The sequence below is a fragment of the Nomascus leucogenys genome, chromosome 7b (genome assembly GCF_006542625.1).
Source record: "Nomascus leucogenys isolate Asia chromosome 7b, Asia_NLE_v1, whole genome shotgun sequence".
NCBI lineage: Eukaryota > Metazoa > Chordata > Mammalia > Primates > Hylobatidae > Nomascus > Nomascus leucogenys.
Genome location: NC_044387.1, coordinates 88,809,191 through 88,830,990, shown reverse-complemented (window position 1 = coordinate 88,830,990; position 21,800 = coordinate 88,809,191). Strand labels below are relative to the sequence as shown.

The 21,800-nt window shown below is 37.3% G+C and overlaps 1 protein-coding gene across 3 annotated transcripts in view; it reads left to right on the top strand.

The window, feature by feature from the left end:
- The window catches only part of DDX60L (DExD/H-box 60 like), a 116,237-nt gene that overhangs the window by 18,582 nt on the left and 75,855 nt on the right, over positions 1 to 21,800 (top strand). For all 3 annotated transcript variants that reach the window (XM_003257946.4, XM_012507967.2, XM_012507968.2), the window contains exons 6-12: positions 1,919 to 2,035; positions 4,090 to 4,203; positions 6,965 to 7,123; positions 11,242 to 11,383; positions 12,461 to 12,616; positions 20,775 to 20,880; positions 21,330 to 21,445. In XM_003257946.4, coding sequence (XP_003257994.2) covers positions 1,919 to 2,035; positions 4,090 to 4,203; positions 6,965 to 7,123; positions 11,242 to 11,383; positions 12,461 to 12,616; positions 20,775 to 20,880; positions 21,330 to 21,445 — 910 coding nt within the window. The remainder of the gene's footprint in view (positions 1 to 1,918; positions 2,036 to 4,089; positions 4,204 to 6,964; positions 7,124 to 11,241; positions 11,384 to 12,460; positions 12,617 to 20,774; positions 20,881 to 21,329; positions 21,446 to 21,800) is intronic.

The window sequence follows — 21,800 nt, the reverse complement described above, 5'->3', positions numbered from 1 at the left end:
ATCATGTTTTGAGAAACATCCTTCATGTAATTAAGACATACAGATGTTTGTCATGCTTTTAGATTAGTTATTTGCTTTACTTTTATTCTGTCATTAAAATATTTCCCCAGGTTTTTTTTTTTTTTTGGAACTTTAGACTCCTTCCTTCCTTCCTTCCTTCCTTTTGGTGTCTTGCTATATTGCCTAGGCTGGAGTGCAGTGGCGTGATCTTGGCTCACTGCAACCTCTGCCTCCTTGGTTCAAGCAATTCTCTTGCCTGCCTTGGCCTCCCAAGTTGCTGGGATTACGGGTGCCTACCACCATGCCAGCCTAATTTTTGTATTCTTAGTAGAGATGGGGTTTCACCATGTTGCCCAGGCTGGTCTTGAACTCCTGACCTCAGGTGATCTGCCTACCTTAGCCTCCTAAAGTGCTGGGATTGCAGGCATGAGCCACTGTGCCCGGCCTCTAGACTTTATTTTCATATTGAGAAGAGGTACTGTTATCAGTAAGTCTCTATTTTGCCTGAGAAATACCAGACTGACTTAAAAATGCAATACTAGGGTCTTGATTGGTCTCTCCTTAAGAATAACTTTATTTATTTATTTATTTATTTATTTATTTATTTTTAATAGGAATGGGGTCTTGCTATGTTGCCCAGGCTGGTTTCAAACTCCTGGGCTCAAGTGATATTCCTGCCTCAGCCTCCCAAAGTGCTGAGATTACAGGCATGAGCCATCATGCCTGGCCTTCTTTTCTTTTTAAATTGATGATTTTATTTCTGTAAAATTATTTTCTAATTTATTATCTATAAGTATTTCCCTAAAAGAAGTTATTTTTCTGACCCCCTTTGGACTGTTTAAATTAGTCTCAATAAATATTATAGATGTATTATATGTTGATAATTGTTCAGGATTGGGGGTTCATACTACCTTCTCTAATTTTCTATATTTTTGAAAGCTCCATAATACCAAGACAGTTCATTATATTCTGAAATAAAAATTAATTTGTCAAAGAGGAAATATGCATGTTTATCAGAGCTCAAGAAAAATTGTCCTAAAGACATATGAGGGTGATTTTACTTAGTATACCTTATAACACATGTAGAATTCAAGTGTCTCACTAAAAAAATTAATTTAACTTTATTTTAACTTCTGGGATACATGTGCAGAACGTGCAGGTTTGTTACATAGGTAAATGTGTGCCATGGTGGTTTGCTGCACCTATCAACCCATTACCTAGGTATTAAACCCTGCATGCATTAGTTATTTATCCTGATGCTCTCCCTCCCCCATTCCCCCAACAGGCCCTAGTGTGTGTTGTTCCCTTCCCTGTGTCCATGTGTTCTCATTGTTCAGCTCCCACTTATAAGTGAGAACATGTGGTGTTTGGTTGTCTGATCCTGCATTAGTTTGCTGAGGATAATGGCTTCGAGCTCCATCCATGTCCCTGGGAAGGACATGATGTTGTTCCTTTTTACAGCTGCATAGTATTCCATGGGATATGTGTACCACATTTTCTTTATCCAGCTATGATTGATGGGCATTTGGGTTGATTTCATGTCTTTGCTATTGTGAGTAGTGCTGCAGTGAACATACTTATGCATGTATCTTTATAATAGAATGATTTATATTCCTTTGGGTATATACCCAGTAATAGGATTGCTGGGTCAGATGGTATTTCTGGTTCTAAGTCTTTGAGGAATTGCCACACTGTCTTCCATAATGGTTGAACTAATTTCATCCCCACGAACAGTGTAAAAGCATTCCTATTTCTCTACAACCTTGCCAGCATATGTTGTTTCTTGACTTTTTAGTAATTGCCATTCTGACGAGCATGAGATAATATCTCATTGTGGTTTTGATTTGCATCAAGTGTCTCATATTTTACAGCTGGGAAATTATTTAAGATATTTTATATGGTTTTCTCCCTTTTACAGAATGAAACAGTGATTCAGAGTGCATATAAAAGCCTCATACAACACTTAGAAGAAAGAAGGGTGTTAGCATTAGCCCCTCATTTTGAACATTTGAAATGGAATGATATGATGGAAGAGGTATTAAAATTTTTATTTCTTTAAATAAAAGTTTGATAGAATTTGATAAATGAGAATGAACTTGTGATTAGTTCAGTCCTTAGACCAGACTAAAGGGTGCCATATACCTCCTTAGTACATGTATACTATCTGAATCTTAGAATGTCATGTTCTCAATGTACCTTGAATTCATCGGATGGCATATGTAATTTTATGTTCATTTCTGGAAGTCATATTTTAAAACAGACTCTGGAAAACTAGAAAATTGTAGTACTTAATGCAACAGTCATGTTTATTTTCCAGTATTCAAATTGAGGAGGGCTCTAAGATATCATTTGCCATATAAACAGTCAAAATGTGGAATTAATTATACCTTAAATCTAATTTTCTTTTTTTTTTTTTTTTTTTTTTTTGAGACGGAGTCTTGCTCTGTCACCCAGGCTGGAGTGCAGTGGCGCGATCTCGGCTCACTGCAAGCTCCGCCTCCCGAGTTCACGCCATTCTCCTGCCTCAGCCTCTCCAAGTAACTGGGAATACAGGCGCCCGCCACCACGCCCGGCTAATTTTTTGTATTTTTAGTAGAGATGGGGTTTCACCGTGGTCTCGATCTCCTGACCTCGTGATCCACCCGCCTCGGCCTCCCAAAGTGCTGCGATTACAAGCGTGGGCCACCGCGCCCGGCCTAAATCTAATTTTCTGATTATCTTCTCAAACTATGCTTTATACTACTGTTTATCATGATGGATTACTAAGCACCTCTTTCTTTTTTTTTTTTTTTCTGATTCTCAAGCGGTAAAAGGTGGTTGCATAAGAAAGTTTGGAAAAAACAGAAAAGTAGTAAGAATATCCATAATTCCACTTCTTGATATTAGCATTTTAACATATATTTTTATGTAGCTGAGGACATATTGTGTGTGCGTGTGTATATATATATGTGTGTGTGTGTATGTGTGTGTATAGATATAGTTTATATATATGTTTTTGTTTTTTTTTTTTTTTTTTTTTCAGACAAGGCCTCACTCTGTTGCCCATTCTGGAGTGCAGTGGCACAATCATGGATCACTGCAGCCTTGACCTCCCAGGCTCAAGTGATCCTCCCACCTCAGACTCCTGAGTAGCTGGACTCACAGGCATATGCCACCATGCCTGCCTAATTTTTAATTTTTATTTTATATAGAGATGGTGTCTCACTTTGTTACCCAGGCGGGTCTTGAACTCCTGGGCTCAAGTGATCCTCCTACCTTGGCCTCCCAAAGTCTTGGGATTATAGCTGTAAGCCACCATGCCCAGACTGCATATATATTTTTAGTGTACATTTCATTAAGATTATTGCATATTTTCTTGTCATTAAGAATTTTTCATAAATGTAATATCTAATGAGTGCATTATATTTTCTTAATGCTAGGCACTTAAATTACTTCAAAATTTTGGCTGATATAAATAATGTTATAATGAACATTTTGATGTATACGTTTTTGTATACATATTGGATTATTATTCCTCTGTGCTAAATTCCCAGAAATTCAAAACTGGATCATAAGGCATCAACATATTTAATGATCCTGATGGACGTTGTCAAAGAGCTTTGCAGAAATTCTATACCTATCTGTACTTTTATCTTTAATCTGTAAGAGAGGTGACTCACCACACAATTTTCTATGTTGTGTGATATTATTTTAAATTTTTTTATATTATTGATATTTATAACAAGCTAATTTTTGTTTTAACATATACTTCTCTGATTTTTAGTAAAATGGAATGATTTTATTTTTATTAATAATCTATTTCCTCCTTTGTGAATCAGTTGTTCATGTTTTACTAAATCTTAATTTCTTATTGAGTTATTTAATTTCTTTACATATTTAGGTTTTCATATTTCTCTGGCATATTGATTGTAATTATTTTTCAGTTTTCTATCATTAAAATGATCATACATTTTTAAACTAAACATTTGAAGTTCTGTTTAGTCAAATCTATACAATCGTTTTCTTTATGCTTCTTACAAGTAAGAGCACTTCTGAGTAAAAGAATATTTCTAAATAATTTGACATTTGAAGAAATTTCTTTTTTGATAGGCATATCAGACTCTATTTCTGCTTCAGCACCTATGGTCAGAAGGATCGGACATCCAGCGTGTTCTCTGTGTCACTTCATGTTCACTGTCCTTGAGAATGTACCATCGCGTCTTAGTAAGTAAAAAGAACACAGCCGCCAGGCAGAAAGCTGTCATTCATCAGGTGTAACTGGTGTAACTTCATTAGTGGCATCACGTTCTCCACTGTTGACACTCTTGGTTTCTGACCGCCATTTTCTTCGTTAGGAATTTAGCCCCTTCCCCCACCAATTTACGTGTATTAAATACCAAAAAGGGGAGAAAAATTAGAATCTGTATACATAAGAAAGTATTATGTTATATAATTTAGTGTTTTTCTTAAAATACAATGTACAGTAAGTTTTATCTGGTGTTTCACTTAGTAGTTACTTAGCCCAGTTCTTCTAAAAAACAGAGAAAGTGAGGAGGAAGAAGAAAAGAAACAAATTGGAGGAGGGGCCCCACTATACGCTGTGTTTCAGGGTCTTTGTGTTACCTGACACCATGTAATCTCACAACTTTTCAATATAGCAATTATCACTCTCTCCTGTCCATTCGAGACTTTGAGACCAAGACTTTCCTAACCCACCTAAAATCCCATGGTAAAAGGCAGCCTGGATTTTGACTAGGATGGTTGGCTCCACAGCTTGTAATGATTCTGTTCTGTTAAGTTGTGTATTTAAAAGAACAGTTCTGTTATTATTTATTAGTATCACTGAGACTATAGAGATCCTGAATTTTTATAATTGTTTTCAGCTTATAGGGCCCTTTAGGAATCTTTTGAGAAACATGGATTTTCCACTCTACTATATGCATCCCTGCTTGCATAAGTACACACACACACACACACACACACACACACAAAGTTTGTATGCAGTCTAGATATCGGTGTGTTTCAGGCTGAAAACTCTGTTCCTAAAACAAGCAGCAATAAAAGAAATAGAAAAAAAAGAAAAAGAAAAAATATGACTGTACAGAGCTCAAGTAGTTAGTATTCTATAGGAGAAAATTGTCCATTTCTTAAATCTATCAGCATGTTTTCATAAAGTATTTATTTTGTGCATGGTAATATATATGCCAAAAATAAATATATTTGGAGAGAGAGAAGAAATAGACATGATATCTACCCCCATTGATCACACATATCTCGAAAGGCAATTTTAATGTCCCTTTGAAATAACTAGAGGAATTTCAGACCTCTAGTCTGAACCACCAACTCAACATTTTCACTTGGATTTGTAATAGACATCTCAAATTTAGGATTTCTGGAACCAAATTCCCCAAACCTGCTTCTGCCTCACTCTTCTCCATCCCAACAAATGACAACAACATTCTTCTAGTTGCTAAAAAAAAAAAAAAAAAAAAACAAGCTGTTAACTCTTCAGGAGCACCATGGAGAATGGAGAGAGCAGTGAGCATTTTGTGCTTCTTCCTTCTTGATTCTTTCCTTAGTTTGAATTTCCCATCTTTGATTTTCCCTTGACTGATAACACATTTATTAATTTCCTTAGCTAAGGATATTGATTGTCTAATGTGTGCTAGTAGCTGCTTTCAACCTACAGAGCTGGGATGTTATGAAGACTAGCTAATAATAGGTAACATTTAGGGCTTACTATGTATTGGTGATATTCTAGATATTTCATGTGTCTAATCTCATTTAGTCTTTCCAGAAACCCTATGAGAAAGTGTACTGTTACTATCCCAATTTTTTACATATAGGAGAACTGACTCATACAGTGTCTTGACTGGAGTCAGACGGTTTTCAGAGCCCAGATCCTGAATTACTGTGCAGTAGTCTTTTTAATGTAGGAGACAGAGCACTCCAATATTTTAATTTAGTATGTAGTACAGTAGATCTTAGCTATGTAGATTTCTCTAAAATTGTGAGTTTGAATACTTTAATTTTTGAAGATAAACAGTAAAAAATGAAGAACTTAGAAACTTTACATTATTTCAGCATGATTGTCAGAATTTTAAGAGCATACTTAAAAAATGATAATTACCTTAATATATTCACTTTTATGCTATGCTGAAGATGTGCTGTGAGTGGGAGTGTGAATAGCACAGATCACAGGGTTCTGGGTATAAAAGCTGATTTCTCACAAAAGTTCATATTGATTAATTTAATTTGCTTCTTTCTTACATGATTTAGAGATGGCTAGGGATCACTGTCTCATTTGAATCTCCTTTACTCTATTTGCCTAATTGTTTTTGGAAAAATATTTTCGTATGACCATGCACGATGTTTTTGGTGGTTCTAATTTTAAAAAATGAACATATTGAACCCAAATCAATCTCCTTGTAATTTCAGTTATCCATAATTTTGCTCTATGAAGATACCCAGATTAAGGTTTTTCTAACCTTCCATATGACAACCTTTTATATATTCGAAAATAGTTGTGAAGTCTCTGCCACAGGAGGTGAAACTTGACCATTTCCTTCCCCGATTTCTCATTCAATATGTTTTACAGATAGATTGCCATCCGGGATTTCTCACCCTGAACCTGCCATGGGTTTGTGGATATTGCTCTTCACTCTCTGAAATGACAGAGCATTTTACATGGGGCTCTGTCAATGCTCAGACCTCTGGGTCAGGGACTGCCTTTGCTGCCAACTCATTTAAAGTCCAGCTTCACTGAAAATCATAAGAAATGCATTATGTGAACTACTAAGCCTGGAGCTTTCCCTCCCTCTTGCCCACTTCTGTATCAGTGCAGCCAAGTTTGTGTATGCAGAAGGGGACTTTCTCACAAATGTAGATGTAAAACTTTGAAGATATGGTCTTCGTGAAGTGCCTATTTCAATGCCATTTCGCAGCATGTCATTGTGGCTGTTCTCATCTTCTTTATTGTACGCAGGTGCACAGTAATTGCCTATCCCTGCAGGAGGTGGAAGATTTCTGCAGACTGCGTTGCCTCTGTGTGGCTTTTCAACTCCACTTACCCCTTTCTCAGAGAGCTTGTTCTCGAGTCATCACATGCTCTTGGATTGGGAACAGTGATTCTTTCTTAAAAATGGTAAACATATTTTGTTTATTTTTTGTCTGAACATGAGAGATGAAAACCATGATCACCTTTAAAACTAGAGTTATATTGGAATAATGCCAGATCTAATTAGCTGATAAATCAAGTTCCTATTTTCAACAACTTTTATTTTTGGTAGTGTAATGAGGAAAACCACAGTATATCTGTTTTATAGAAGCATGAGAGCCTTCCTCTTTTTCCTTCTTATCTCTAATGAGATCTTGTTTTTGTATAATCAATCATAGAAAATTGACATTGTATTCTCTTTGTAGAGAAACTCAGGAAAAGTGTTTATGAATTAATTTTTTCTGTTTATAATAAAAGTGTATTAAAGGAAGTTAAAAATTGAAGAAAAAAAAATATGTACTCTTAACCCACTGCTCAAATTAATACTGTTAACTGTTAATATTTTGGTTTAATTTCTTTCAATTTTTATTTTAGGGCCTAGTTTTTGTTATGGTTGCAATCATATGATATATGCTACATATTATTTTATTGTAAAAGCATTTTCACTTTTGGTTAGCATAAGTTTTAAAATTTTTAATTTTTGTGAGTACATAGTAGTTGTACATATTTATTGAGTGCATGAGATGTTTTGGTACAGGCATGCAATGCCTAATAATCACATCGTGGAGAATGGGGTACCCATTCACTCAAGCTGGTTAGCATAATTTTTATGGCTACTAAATATGTTTGAGTGATTGTATTGTAGTTTACTTAATCATACCTCTATAAAGGGACATTAGGATCATTTGAAGCTTTTGTATCATAAATGCTACTGGCCTTGAGGGATAATTCGTAATGAACTACTTTGAATAGATTCTCTGAAATGGGAAAAGAGATGATAAGCCAAAAAGTTACGGAAAATTTGAGGATCTTGATAGATACTGTCAAATTGTTATAATAGACATTTTAAAACCAATCTGTCAGGCAGCCAGTCCACACATGTTTATTCAGTGCATATTCACTGTGATCAGCACCAAGGAAGGAGTGGAGAAAAATACAAACTCATATCTCTTCTTCTTCCATGGAACTTCAATTTGCATTATTGAATAAGCAGTAAAATGATTACAAAGGTGCTGATGGATATGAAGGAGGGACTAATGAAGCTTTGGAAACGAATGATTAAGAGACACAACCCAGTCTGGAAAGGCTGACCTCTCTGAAGAGTGAAGACAAGTGAAATGACTCGTGGTCTGAAGGATGAGTAATAGTTAGCGGGGGAAGGAAAGAGCAAAAGGTTTTTAAGAGAGGACCTAGCACTTGGGAATGCCCCAAGGAGCTGAGATATGTTTAGTGTGACCAGAGAGGAGAAAAGCTGATGAAGCTGAGGAAGGGGTAGGAGAAAAATCAGTATAGTACTTGTTGGCTCTGTTAAGGACTTAGGAAATCCTAAGAGTAATGAGAAGTGATTGAAGGGTTTCAAGCTGAAATTGACATTTTTGTTTAAGAGTTCTTTGGCTGAAGTGCATAGAGCACACTGTAGACATCCAAATATAGAGGTGAGGAAACCACCCCAGTGATCACATGGTGATGATGCTAACATGGCTAAAATGTTGGTGGCAATAGGAACAAATGGAAGTCAAAGATACAAGAGTTCTTTAGGCTTTGAAACTGACAGGGTTAAGGAATAGGATATGAGGCAGAAGGGAGAAGGAAGAGTCAATGATGACTTTCAAGTTTCTGGCTAGGCCAACTGTATGGAGGCTGCCACTGAAAGAAGAACATTCTGAAGAGGAAAATAATGAGTTTGGGAAATAGTGAGTTTGAGGTGGTGGCAATGAGACTTCCAAAGGAAATGTGTAAAAGGCAGTTTAAGTATTCTTTGGACTGGGAATAAAAATTTGGGACACATTAGCCCATGAGTGATTCTGAATACCATACCAGTTATGTGTTTTTCTAGGGAAAATGAGAGGACATCTTGGTTCAGAGTCCAGAGATATTCCAGAATTTAGTGGTCAGGTAGAAGTTTAAGAATTAGAAAAAGACCCTGAAAAAGAGTGGTGAAGATAGATGGTAGAAAATCTGGGAGAATATGGTATCTTAGAGTTCATATGAATCATATTTCAAAAAGAAGGGAATGGTTTATTAGTATCAAATTCTGCAGATAATAGGAGGATGTTGACAGAAAATTCAGTGACTTTAATGGCATGAATGTCAAGGCCAATTATTATTATTGTTATTATTATTGTTTTGAGACAAAGTCTTGTTCTGTTGCCCAGGCTGGAGTGCTGTGGCATGACCATAGCTCACTGCAGACTCAACCTCCCAGGCTCAAGTGATCCTCCCACCTCAGCCTCCCAAATAGTTGGGACTATAGGCCACCATGCCTGGCTAATTTTATTTTTTGTAGAGGCAAGGTCTGGTTATGTTGCCAAGGCTGGTCTCGAATGCCTGGGCTCAAACAATCCTCCTGCCTCAGCCTCACAAAGTGTTGGGATTATAGGCATGAGCCATGGTACCTAGCCAAGGCTAATTATTATTATTATTATTATTATTATTATTATTATTATTTATTTTTTTTTTTTTTTTTGAGACGGAGTCTCGCTCTGTTGCCCAGGCTGGAGTGCAGTGGCGCAATCTCGGCTCACTGCAAGCTTTGCCTCCCGGGTTCACGCCATTCTCCTGCCTCAGCTTCTCCGAGTAGCTGGGAATACAGGCGCCCGCCACCACGCCCGGCTAATTTTTTTTTGTGTTTTTAGTAGAGACGGGGTTTCACCGTGGTCTCGATCTCCTGACCTCGTGATCCGCCCGCCTTGGCCTCTCAAAGTGCTGGGATTACAAGCGTGAGCCACCGCGCCCGGCTGGCTAATTATTAAGAGCTGTTTTGGTAGAGTGATGGGGTACAAAATCTATGGAATATTTGACAATAATGAGTGGATAGGTATAAAATAAAGGTAGTGGAGGCAACTCTTTCCTTGGAGTTGGTCTTAGTTCATCTGTAATTTGTTTTTTTTTTTTTTTTGAGGGAGACCAGAGTTTTATTATTACTCAATTCAGTCTCCCCTGAGCATTTGGAGATCAGAGTTTTTAAGGACAACTTGGTGGGTAGGGGGGAAGCCAGTGAGCCAAGAGTGCTGATTGGTCAGGTCAGAGATGAAATCATAGGGCGTTGAAGCTGTCTTCTTGCACTGAGTCAGTTCCTGGATGGGGACCACAAGATCAGATGAGCCAGTTTATAGATCTGGCTGATGTCAGCTGATCCATCACGTGCAAGGTCTGCAAAATATCTCAAGTACTGGCTTAGGTTTTGCAATAGTGATTTTATCCCCAGGAGCAATACTGGGAAGGGTCAGAATCTTGTAGCCTCCAGCTGCATGACTTCTAAGCCATAATTTCTAATCTTTTGACTAATTTGTTAGTTCTCCATGGGCTGTCTAGTCCCCAGGAATGAAGGGGGTTTGTCTTGAAAAAGGGCTGTTATCCTCTTTGTTTCAAACTATAAACTATAAACTAAGTTCCTTGCAAAGTTAGTTCAGCCTACACCCAGGAACAAACAAGAACAGCTTGGAGGTTAGAAGCAAGGTGGAGTTAGTTAAGTCAGATCTCTTTCACTTTCACATAGTTAAGTCAGATCTCTTTCACTTTCACATAATTTTGCAATGGTGGTTTCAATCCCTCCTTTTGGGGTTTATAACCTCTTAATCTTAAGGTCTTGGCTAAAGAAGATGGAAAAAGGGCAAAGACCGCTCTAACTTCGTCCTGCTCACCAGGGGTGTAGTAGGGGTAGGTGTTGACCTCAAAGTGAGAGGAATGGAACCACTTTGCAACTGTCTAAATGTACTCATGCAGGCCTGGCTGGGATCCCAGGACCTACATGACAAAGGTGTTAGTATTGTCGTCTATAGTTTGAGTACCACATTAAGGGAACAGTGTACTATAAGGTAAATAATGAGTACTAGGATAAGCAGTGCAATTCCCAGTTTTAAAAGTAAAGATGTGAAAGCATTAGTTTGGGGACTTGTAGACTGCCATCTGTAATATTTGTGGTTGTAATGACTTTATCATTCCACCCAGAAATGTCCCTTGTGACCTACCTTACAGGGGGTTAAGCAGGAGTATGAAATTATTCCATGACTCCCTGCTAATAATGTTTTATTTTTAATTTTCAGAACAAGTGGTGTGAACATTTCATTTTAAGCAACTTAAACGCTTTTGGATGCTGGAATCTGAATTTAAATCATGTTTCTGACTTGTATGATGAGCAATTGTTAAAGAATATTGCCTTCTACTATGAATTCGAAAATACTCAAGGTAGTACCTTAATATGCATTAACATTATATCATGAACAAATTATATAAAACCCTTATAAATTTTCCAGTACATACCACAGCAACATTTTTGTTTCTTGAAAACCTTTGTTTGTGTGTGTGCATACTTTTTACGTATTTTATTTTTTCTTCACTTAATAGCATTTGAAAATGAGTTTAATGCTATGATATATGCTATGATATGATAGCATATTAATAGTTATATTTTTTATTTAAATGGTAGATGCATGATATTTTATAACACTGTAATTAATATAATCCTTTCACTATTTTTGAACATTTAAAGATATGTTGCATTTTTCCTAAAAATAAATAAAACTCCATTTTGATACATACATAATTTTTGCCTTCCTTTGAATATTTTTATAGAGTAAATTATCTAGAGTGGCTTACATAGTCAGAGAATAATAAAACATTTCAAAACATATTTTTCCTGAATGAACATTATTGAACTTTTTTGGACCTCTGGCATTTAATTCCCTTAAATGACAAACATTTGATCAAATTGACTGCATAAAATGTAGCAAATTTTACTAGTTTTAACAAAATTCTCACCCTCTCCATATTCTGTAAACTCTTTAAAAACTTGTTTTTAAATTAGTTTTTAAAGTTGCAAGCTTATATGTAGCATATTGTGCTTCATTATTTTGGGGAATAATTATATATTTATCATTTGCATTATTTAATAAGGACTATGATTAAAATGGTGATGTTCCTTTGTTAATTTTTTGGGCAGGGAGGGTATCTCGGTACATTGCCCAGATGGTCTTGAACTCTTGGGCTCAAGCGATCCTCCCGCCTCAGCCTCCTGAGTAGCTGGAACCACAGGCCCATATCACAGTACCTGGCTCTGCATTATATTTAAAGAGAAAATGACTTTAAAAAACTACTGTCATAGTGTCATGACTAATTTTCATGCAAGTGTACTGTGTAACTCACTGTAAGTTTCCATATTTGATCATCTTTCCAGAACTCTATGAATTTATTCAAAAAAGATGCTCTGTGTGTGTCTGCAAGTGTATGACTTTTAAGATTTTAATATTTTTTATTGTTATGCAGAACCACATTTGAATTTGGGAGATTCCATTAGGAGGGATTATGAACACCTGTGGAATGTTGTGTCACACCTGGTTAAAGAATTTAATGTTGGAAAGTCTTTTCCTCTGAGAACAACAAGAAGACATTTTCTTAGACAAGAGAAATCATTCATTCAAGGTATTAAATGGGTAAATTAAAGTGGAACAAAAGCATGTTTGTCCTGAACAACTTTTAGAAGCCCTAATAATTCAATTCTTCCAAGTGTAAATAATTTTCCTTCACTGTGCTTTCTTGTTTACCTCTTAATTGAGGTTTAAAATACATATAATAACGTGGTTAAAGTAAACCAGTGTGCAGAGTAAAGCCTGGTGAAATTTTACACAGATATATACATCTGTGTGATAACCACTCAGATCAAGAGAGGGGCCGTTTCCAGCACCTCAAGAGAAAGTTCCTCCGGCCACTTGCCAATCCATTCTCCCCCTCCTCTCATCTCTTTAACAGACTTTAATATGATTTCTTAGTTTTGTCTGCTTTGAACTTCACTGAGATGGAATCATATAGTATTTATTCTTTCTATTTTTTTCCCTCTCAGTATAATGTCTGAGACATTCCTGCCTGTTGTATTTACCATTATGCTTAAAAGTTATTGCTGTGAACTGTCTCTTTGTATGAATATATTACACTCTGTCCATTTGGAGCATTTCCTTTGGCTGTTGAATTGTTGAAGAGGCAGGAAAATGATTACAAAGGTGCTGATGGATATGAAGGAGGAACTTATGAATGCTGTGGAAACTAATGATTAAGAGACACAATCCAGTCTGGAAAGGTTGACCTCTCTGAAGTAGTGAAGAGAAGTGCAATGAGTCATGGTCTGAAGGATGAGTAATAGTTAGCTGGGGGAAGGGAAGAACAAAAGGTTTTCCAGAGAGGACATGGCACTTGAGAATTCCCCAAGGAGCTGAGATACGTTTAGTGTGACCAGAGAGGAGAAAAGCTGATAACGCTGAGGAGGGGGTACTTGCTGGCTCTGTTAAGGACTTAGGAAATTGTAAGAGTAATGAGAAGTGATTGAAAGGTAAAACTGTTATGAATATTCTTACATATAACTTTAGGTAGATATATACATTTATTCACTTCAAGTATATACATAGAAATGCAGCTTTATGAACTACTGTCCACATATTTTCTAAGGTTATAGTTCCAAGTTAAACTCCCACCTTCCATGTGGGCATTTCGGAATTTTAGAATTGCTTCCCAGCCTTGTCAATCTTTTTTTTTTTTTTCGTGTGAGACAGAGTCTCACTCTATTGCCCAGGCTGGAGTGCAGAGACACCATCATAGCTCACTGTAATCTTGAACTCCTGGCCTCAAGCAAACCTTCCACCTCAGCCTCCCAAGCTGCTGGGATTACAGGTGTATGCCATCATGCCCAGCCTATTGTTAGTCTTTTTTATTTTGGCCATTCTGATGGGTGCGTGGGGGTAGCTCATTGTGGTTTGAATTTGCATTTTCTTGGACTTTTCATCTGTTATTGGCCATTTGAATATCCTCTTGTGAAGTGCCTGCTCATCTTTTGCCTGTTTATGAAGTATAGGTCGTAAGTATTTCACAAGTCTATGATTGATCTTGAATTTACTTTCGTATGGTGTGAGAGAAGGGTTATTTCTTCACCCTCTGTTCTCTTTCATAAGTCTATCCTTGAGCCTTGTTTATCCTTGAACCAATATTAAAGTTGATTATGGTAGTTCTGTAAGAAACTTTGGTTTTGGCAGTGTACATGCTCCAACTTTGTTCTTTTGAAGATTGTTTAGTTTATTCTGAGTCCTTTGCATTTTCATTTACATTTTTATAATTGGCTTGTTGATTTTTAGTAATAGTCTGCTGACATGTTGATTTTTGTTGTATTGAGTCAAAGACCCATTTGGGAAGTGTATCAGTTAGGTTTCTACCAGATACACAGAACTAGTAGGATACATATATTAAGAGACTTATTGCAGGGAATTACCTTACCTGATTATAGGGACTGGCTCAGCAAGTCCAAAATTTATAGGGCAGGTCTTAAGGAAGGGGAGGGTGGAACTTTGGGGCATGAGCTTAAGTCGCAGCCCACAGGTGGAATTTGTTCTACTTCAGGGAAACCTCAATTCTGCACTCAGGGACTTTGAGATGATTGGATAAGGCTCATCTAGATTATCTAGGATAGTCTTCTTTACTTAAAGTAAAATTGATTATAGTCTTTAAGCCCATCTACAAATACCTTTACAACAACATCCAGATTCATGTTTGATTGGATAACTAGGGAACTATAGTCTAATGAAGTTGACACCTAAAACTGACCATTTCAGTCTACCTCTTGTCATCTGAGCACCCATATACATATCCTTAAACCATACTTAATCTCCCAATAAAGGCACTAACAAAATCACACTTGTGCTTAACATGATACAACTATCCTGCATACAACCAACAACATGTTAATTCTTCCTTCAAAAGACAATGCTAAGTTCTTGGGCAATTTTCACTCTTCTGCTTTGATATCCTGTAACCTAAATACTGTGATACAAAGCACACTATTATGACTACATTGTATGTAAACTGATAAAAGAAGAAAACAAAAATATCTGCTTAATATATATTTATTTTCAAGACAAGATAAGGAAGAAATACCCCTAACTATTACAGTCCTCATTTCTGCAACTGGTCACATGGTCATAGCTGCTATTTATGACTGCCTTCTCCTCCCATTACCTATTCCCTAAACCCTTTGCACCCAGCAAGCACCTAAGCTGGTCATGGTTCTTTGCCTGAGGTCCTCCTTTTCCAGGGCTGCTGTCAGCACCACAAGCTGGTGGCTTATAGCAACAGAAGTTTATTCTCTTACAGGTCTGGAGGTTAATGTCTGAAATCAAATTGTCTACAAAATTGGTTTCTTCTGGAGGGTCTGAATTAAAACCAAACTGTTAATGGAAAAACTAAACTTTGTAAAATATTTTAAAGAGGTTTATTCTTAGCTAATATGGGTGACTGTGGCCTGGTGAAAACACAATCCCAAGAAGTCTTGAGTAAGTGGCCCTGAGGTGGTTGGGTTACAGTTTGGTTTTATATATTTCAGGGAGGCAGGAGTTCTAGGTAAGGACATAAATCAATACATAGGAGGTATACACTGGCCCCAAAAGGCAGGATATCTTGAAGCAGGGGCTTACAGATTATAGGTAGATTTGGAGATGATTTCATTTGCAATTGGTTAAAGGAAAAAAGCTTTGTCTAAAAACTTGGGGCCAGTTGTGGTGTCTCAGGCCTGTAATCCCAGCACTTTGGGAGGCCGAGGCAGGCGGATCACGAGAGGTCAGGAGATCGAGACCATCCTGGCTAACACAGTGAAACCCCGTCTTTACTAAAAATACAAAAAATTATCCGGGCATGGTGGCACGTGCCTGTAATCCCAGCTACTCGGGAGGCTGAGGCAGGAGAATCGCTTGAACCCAGGAGGCGGAGGTTGCAGTGAGCTGAGATTGCGCCCCTGCACTCCAGCCTGGGTGACAAAGTGAGACTCCGTTTCAAAAAACAAAACCAAAAAAAAAAGCCCTGGAGTCACAAGAAAGGTTTAAGTGAAGACCAGGAGTCTGCTAATCATCATGTGATGTTCTTCCAGAGTCAGGTTATCAGAGCAAGTCACGGTATACTGAGTCATAGTGACCTATAGGGTGCATGACGTCACCTTTGACTGGCATGGCCTTAGATCTTGTTCATGATCTTATTGCCACAAAGATTCTGTTCTGTAAGTCTTGCAATCTCTATTTTAACATTAATGCTAGTCAGTTTTTGTGTCTAAATTGCAAAAAGGAGGGGAGTATAGTAAGGCCTATCTGACTTCCCTTTGCATCGTGGCTCAGAACTAGTTTTAAAGGTTTCTCTGGGGTAACCTTGGCCATTAGGGGGTCCATTCAGTTATTTGCGGGGGTTGGGCTTTGGATTTTATTTTAAATTTACAATCCTGTGCCTCTCTCTCAGCTTCTGGCGGCTGCTGGCAATCCTTGGTGTTCCTTGGCTTGTAGATGCATCACTTTCATCTCTGCCTCTACCTTTACGTAGTGTTCTCCTTCTCTCTGTGTGTTTCCTCTGGGTCTGTGTTCAAGTTTCTCTGTTCTTGTAAGAATAGCAGTTATTACATTAGGCCTCACCCTAATCCAGAATAACCTTATCTTAACTTGATTTCATCTGCAAAGACTCTATTTCAAAATAAGGTCACGTTCACAGATAGTGGGAATTAGGACTCGAACATGTCTCTTTGAAGAACACAGTCCAGTCCAATCCTTTGTTCCTTAAGGGTCTGGACCCATAGAGTACTGTTTGCATTGGGTTGTCGTAGTTTTCCATTGACGTTAATCACATGGCATGGTAGTATGAAGGGATGTACTACGGGATCCTTAAGGGATCTCCTGTATTCTGGACATACTTTTTCTTACCCCTCCATTGAGTAGTAGCAGCCCAATGTCCCCTTGAGAATCAGGATAAATCACAGCAGCCAGCACAATAACCCTTTCCTTTGCCTATTGATTCAGAGGTACAAGGAGTTGAAAATGGCAAGATGGCAGTCCTAACTTCTAGTTCAACGGAATCATTGTTGTGTCTCCTGGTGGAAACATTCCTCTCTTTGGAACTAAGATCTCTAAACAAACAGAACATAGGGTTGCCAGAACAGAAAGGAGAAATTTTGCTAGCATATCACTTAGGAGTAATAGTTTGTGGAGTCATTCTTTTTCTATCCCTGGAATCCTGAATTGTGAATTACGCCTATAATTCACAAAAAACACTATATATTGGACACTAATTCAGAGCAGTCATAGCCTTCTGGAGAACGTTGCCCCAGCCTTCAAAGTATTTCCACCTAGCTCACACTGTAACTGTGTCTCTAAAAGGCTATTAGACTATTCTACTGAGGCAACTGCTTCAGGATGATGGAGAATATGGTAAGACCAGTGCATTCCATGAACATAGACCCACCGCCACACCTCATTTGCTATAAAGTAAGTTCCTTGTGATCAGAAACCGTATTGTGTGAAATACCAAGATTGTGGATAAGGGTTCTGTAAGTCCAAGGATAGTATTTTTGGCAGGAGCATTGCATGCAGGGAAGGTAACTATATCCAGAGTAACTGTCTATTCCAGTAAGAAGAGGGAACGACTCCTTTCATGAGGGAAGCAATCTAATACAATCAGCCTGCAATCGTGTCAGCCTGGACATGTTGCAGGGCCTTCTCTTATTCTTGGCTCCAATAAAAACTAGCAGCTTTTCAGGTCACTTGATAAATAAGCCAGAATAGCACACCTAAGTGAGAAATGTTGCCTTCCAAATTCACAAAGGCTCCCCCAGGCATTATACTTTATTTTTTATTGTAAGAGGGGCCAGATGCAACAACTCCCCTTCTCCTAAGAAAGGATATCTTGATATGCCCCACACTATTGGACTCCTGCAAGTTTTGCAGAGGTGGAACATCCTTGAATTTTTGTTCCATTCATTTTCCACCATCAACAAATTTTGCTGAGATGGAAATTCTCTGAATTTTTGCTGAATTTATTTCCCATCTTTGACATACAAATGTCTTATTGGTATGTCAAGTAGTGTCTACTTCTTATTGACTAGATCAGAGCAGCGTAATATCAACTATGTGATGGACCAGTGAGATACTTTGTGGAAGAAAAAAATTTCTTCCGGAAAATTCCCTGGGGGCTAAATTATGACATAGGGCTAGGGTAGGACAGTGAAGGTATATTTTTTGGCCTTTCCAGCTGAAAGTAAATGGCTCCTGGTGGTCTTTATTAACAGGAATGGAGAAAAAAAGCATTTGCCAGCTGGATAGCTGCGTACCAGGTACCAGGAGTTGTATTATTTTGCTCAAACAATGAAACCACCTCTGGAACAGCAGCTGCAGTTGGAGTCATCATAGGGTTAAATTTACAGGAATCTACTGGCAATTTCCAGAATTCATCTGTCTTTCTGCATAGGCCCAATAGTCAAGTTGAATGTGGATGTGAGGAAAATCACCACTCCTGTATTTTTGAAGTCCTTAATAGTGGCATTAATCTCTGTAATCCCTCCAGGAATGCAGTATTCCTTTTGGCTCACAATTTTTCTAAGTATAGGCAGTTCTAGTGGCTTCCATAAGCCCTCATTCCACAGGTCAGGGAACCAACCTGGAGATTTGTTGAGTTGCTGAGAATGTCTGTCCCAGTTACGCATTCTGAAACTGGTGAAATAACCACACAGAAGATTCAAGGACCCACTGTGAGATGAACTTGAGAGAAAACTTCATCAGTCACCTGACGTTCCACAAGCCCTTACTGACTGGGGGGTGGGGGGTTGGGAGCACAGTGACATTTTGGGTCTCCTGGAATTAGTGCCAGTTCAGAATCAGTATCCAGTAATCCCCTGAAGTCAGATGATTTCCTCTTCTCCAGTGGACAGTCACCCTGATAAATAGCAGTAGGTCTCTTTGAGGAAGACTGAAGAAAGATGAACAGTATGAGTTTTGGCAGTGGAGCAAGGTCCTTCTTCAAAGGGATTTAGCCTTCTCTCCAGTCAAGGGGTTCTGGGTCTGTAACAGGGCTTAAGTTTAGGAACTGGTTAAGGAGCCATGACTGGTGATTTAAGTTAGGCATCTGTTCACTTACCTTAGAACTCTTCCTTTTATACAGATCAATTTAGAATTTAGTGGAATGCCCATCTTTTGTTTTTTTCTAGGAACACTATGGCCAGCTAGCCAATGCCGTAGGTTTCTGTGAATCAGACTATTCAGATTACTGCTTTGACTTTGCCGTCCATTATGGTAACCATAACTACCTTATCTTTAGTGATTAAGTGCTGCCACTTGGCCCCTGCCACCCCAGGATTGAATTATCCCTGTTGCATTTAGGGATCCAAGTTTGCTGGTAGCAGTTCCCACGGCAATTTCTGACTTACACAGTAGAGTAACTATGGAGCTGTTCCAGAATTCTGGGGTTCCCCTTACAATTTTATTTCTCATAGTTGTTGTGGAAGGTGTGACCTCTGCACCCTCATGGGGTGAGTGAGCAGATCTTACATAATAAGTCACTCTAACCTTCCCATCTCTCTAAGCCTTTGGATACCTTAGGTCAATCACATGTCCAATTGGAGTTTCAGAAGCAGAGGATAGAGACATCAGAGGAAGAAATATCCATAGATAATGACTGAAAATAATTTTTTTCTAATTTAATGAAAGACACAAATACCTGGAGTTAGGATGCAGAAATGAGTCTCATATACGATATACACATATACACACGCATCTATGCACACACAACACACACACAAACACACACCACTAGATACATTATAGTGCAACCGCAGCATACCACAAACAAAGTTCTCTTAAGATTGAGAAAGAGAAGTTACCTACAAAGACATAAAAGTTAAATTGCTAGCAGACTTCTCCACAATTACAATAAAAGCAAGATGGTAATGAAATAATATCTTTTAAGTAATGAAACAAAATAATGGTTGTTGGGGGATAGTGTAACTAGCATAAGTACAACTTATGAATGAGGAAATAATACAGATATTTTCAGATGCACAAGAACTGAGTTAACTAGCATCATATCCTCATTAAAAATATTTGTATATGATACAATTCAGGAAGGAGGAAATAGTCCCAAAGGAAAGTGAGAGATGCAAGAGGAATGCAGATGGGAATTGTGGATGCATTGGCAGAAGGATATTGTCCAGAATTTAGGAATGAGTGAGGAGAAAGATTATATTTTTTCATCTACAGTTTTGAACAAAGCTAAATTTAAAAATTCTCTAGTCTATTATATTCAGCATGTAAGCCATATATAGGAACTGTGAAAATAAAAATTACAGAAGGCTCCAAAAAGTATTTGGTGATAAATAAAATACTTTTATTATTAATTTTTTCCTATTTTTGTGATTTAATTTTCATGGAGGCTTTTATGTAGGTGAACTCTGAGTGGTGCTTCTTTTTTCAAGTGCTGTTATTACTATCCTGTGACACATTATTCGTACTGTGACATAATAAGGAATAAGTACTTGGAAATGGAAAATCTACATGTTTGTCTGTCTAGTGATCTGCTACCATCTCCATACATATGTAAATGGTTATATACTAATTTTTAATATCCTGGCTTGCTACAACATGTTTGCTTTGAGGAATATCTCATTTGGAAGCTCTAACTTGGTAAACGTTAATAAAATTTATGTAAAATATTCTGCATTTGAAATTTTAAATATAATGTTCAAAATTCATATAGGATAGTTACAACTTTCCTCTCATCTTAAATTTATATTTGTTTTCAGAAATCTCCTTGGAAAAGATGCCTAGTGCGGGTTTTATTCCAATGACATCTGCTGTAATTGATGAGTTTGTTGGAGATATGATGAAGGATTTGCCTATTCTAAAGAGGTATAGAGTTAATGAAGTACCTGATTTAGTGCCGTTAACTCGAAAATACTAGTGAAGTGAATGACTCATCAAAATGTCTATGTAATATATCAGGATGTGGCATATTCTATATAATGTGACTATAATACATTTAAGTGATTGTAACATCTAGTATGTCAGTATTATTTGAACATTATTATATAAAAATCCATATTATTTTGAACGTATAATAAAATTACTCCAGCTATAAAGTTTACTACATTGTTGTTGATGTGGATGTGACTGTCGTAGGAATGGCAGAAATTCAGGGTTTTTATGTCTCTGAGGTTTTATGACCCATATTATATCACACAAATAGAAGAAGAGGTTGTACGATTTCTATATTATCATGGCCTGAAGTTTGTGCTAAAATTTGAAAAGTTCGTGCTTAAAATTTAAAATTAAAAAAAATTATTTATTTATTTTTACAGTGATGATCCGGTTGTTCCTTCACTGTTTAAACAAAAGACATCTGATGAACTTCTGCACTGGCATGCTCAAAGACTCCTTAGTGACGACTATGACAGGAGCAAATGTCACGTTGATGGTGAGCTCTGTAACCACGATAAAATAGAGCTTATATGAATTGCCTTTGCTGCTCTTTTTATTAACAGTGAAAAGACATTACATTGTAAACACATTATATTTTGAATGAGATCTATTGTATATAATATATATTATATTTTGAGTGAGATCTCTATATACAATATATACTCTCTATATATACACACACACACTATATATATATCAATTGAAGAGGCACAGTAGGAAGCATGCTGTCTGAAAAAAATCTCATTATATCATCTGGTGTGCGTATGTACGTATGCATGCAGATGTATCTGTTAATTCAAATAGAGATTTATTAATCTTTTAAGGATGTATATATGCATGGTATTGTCATG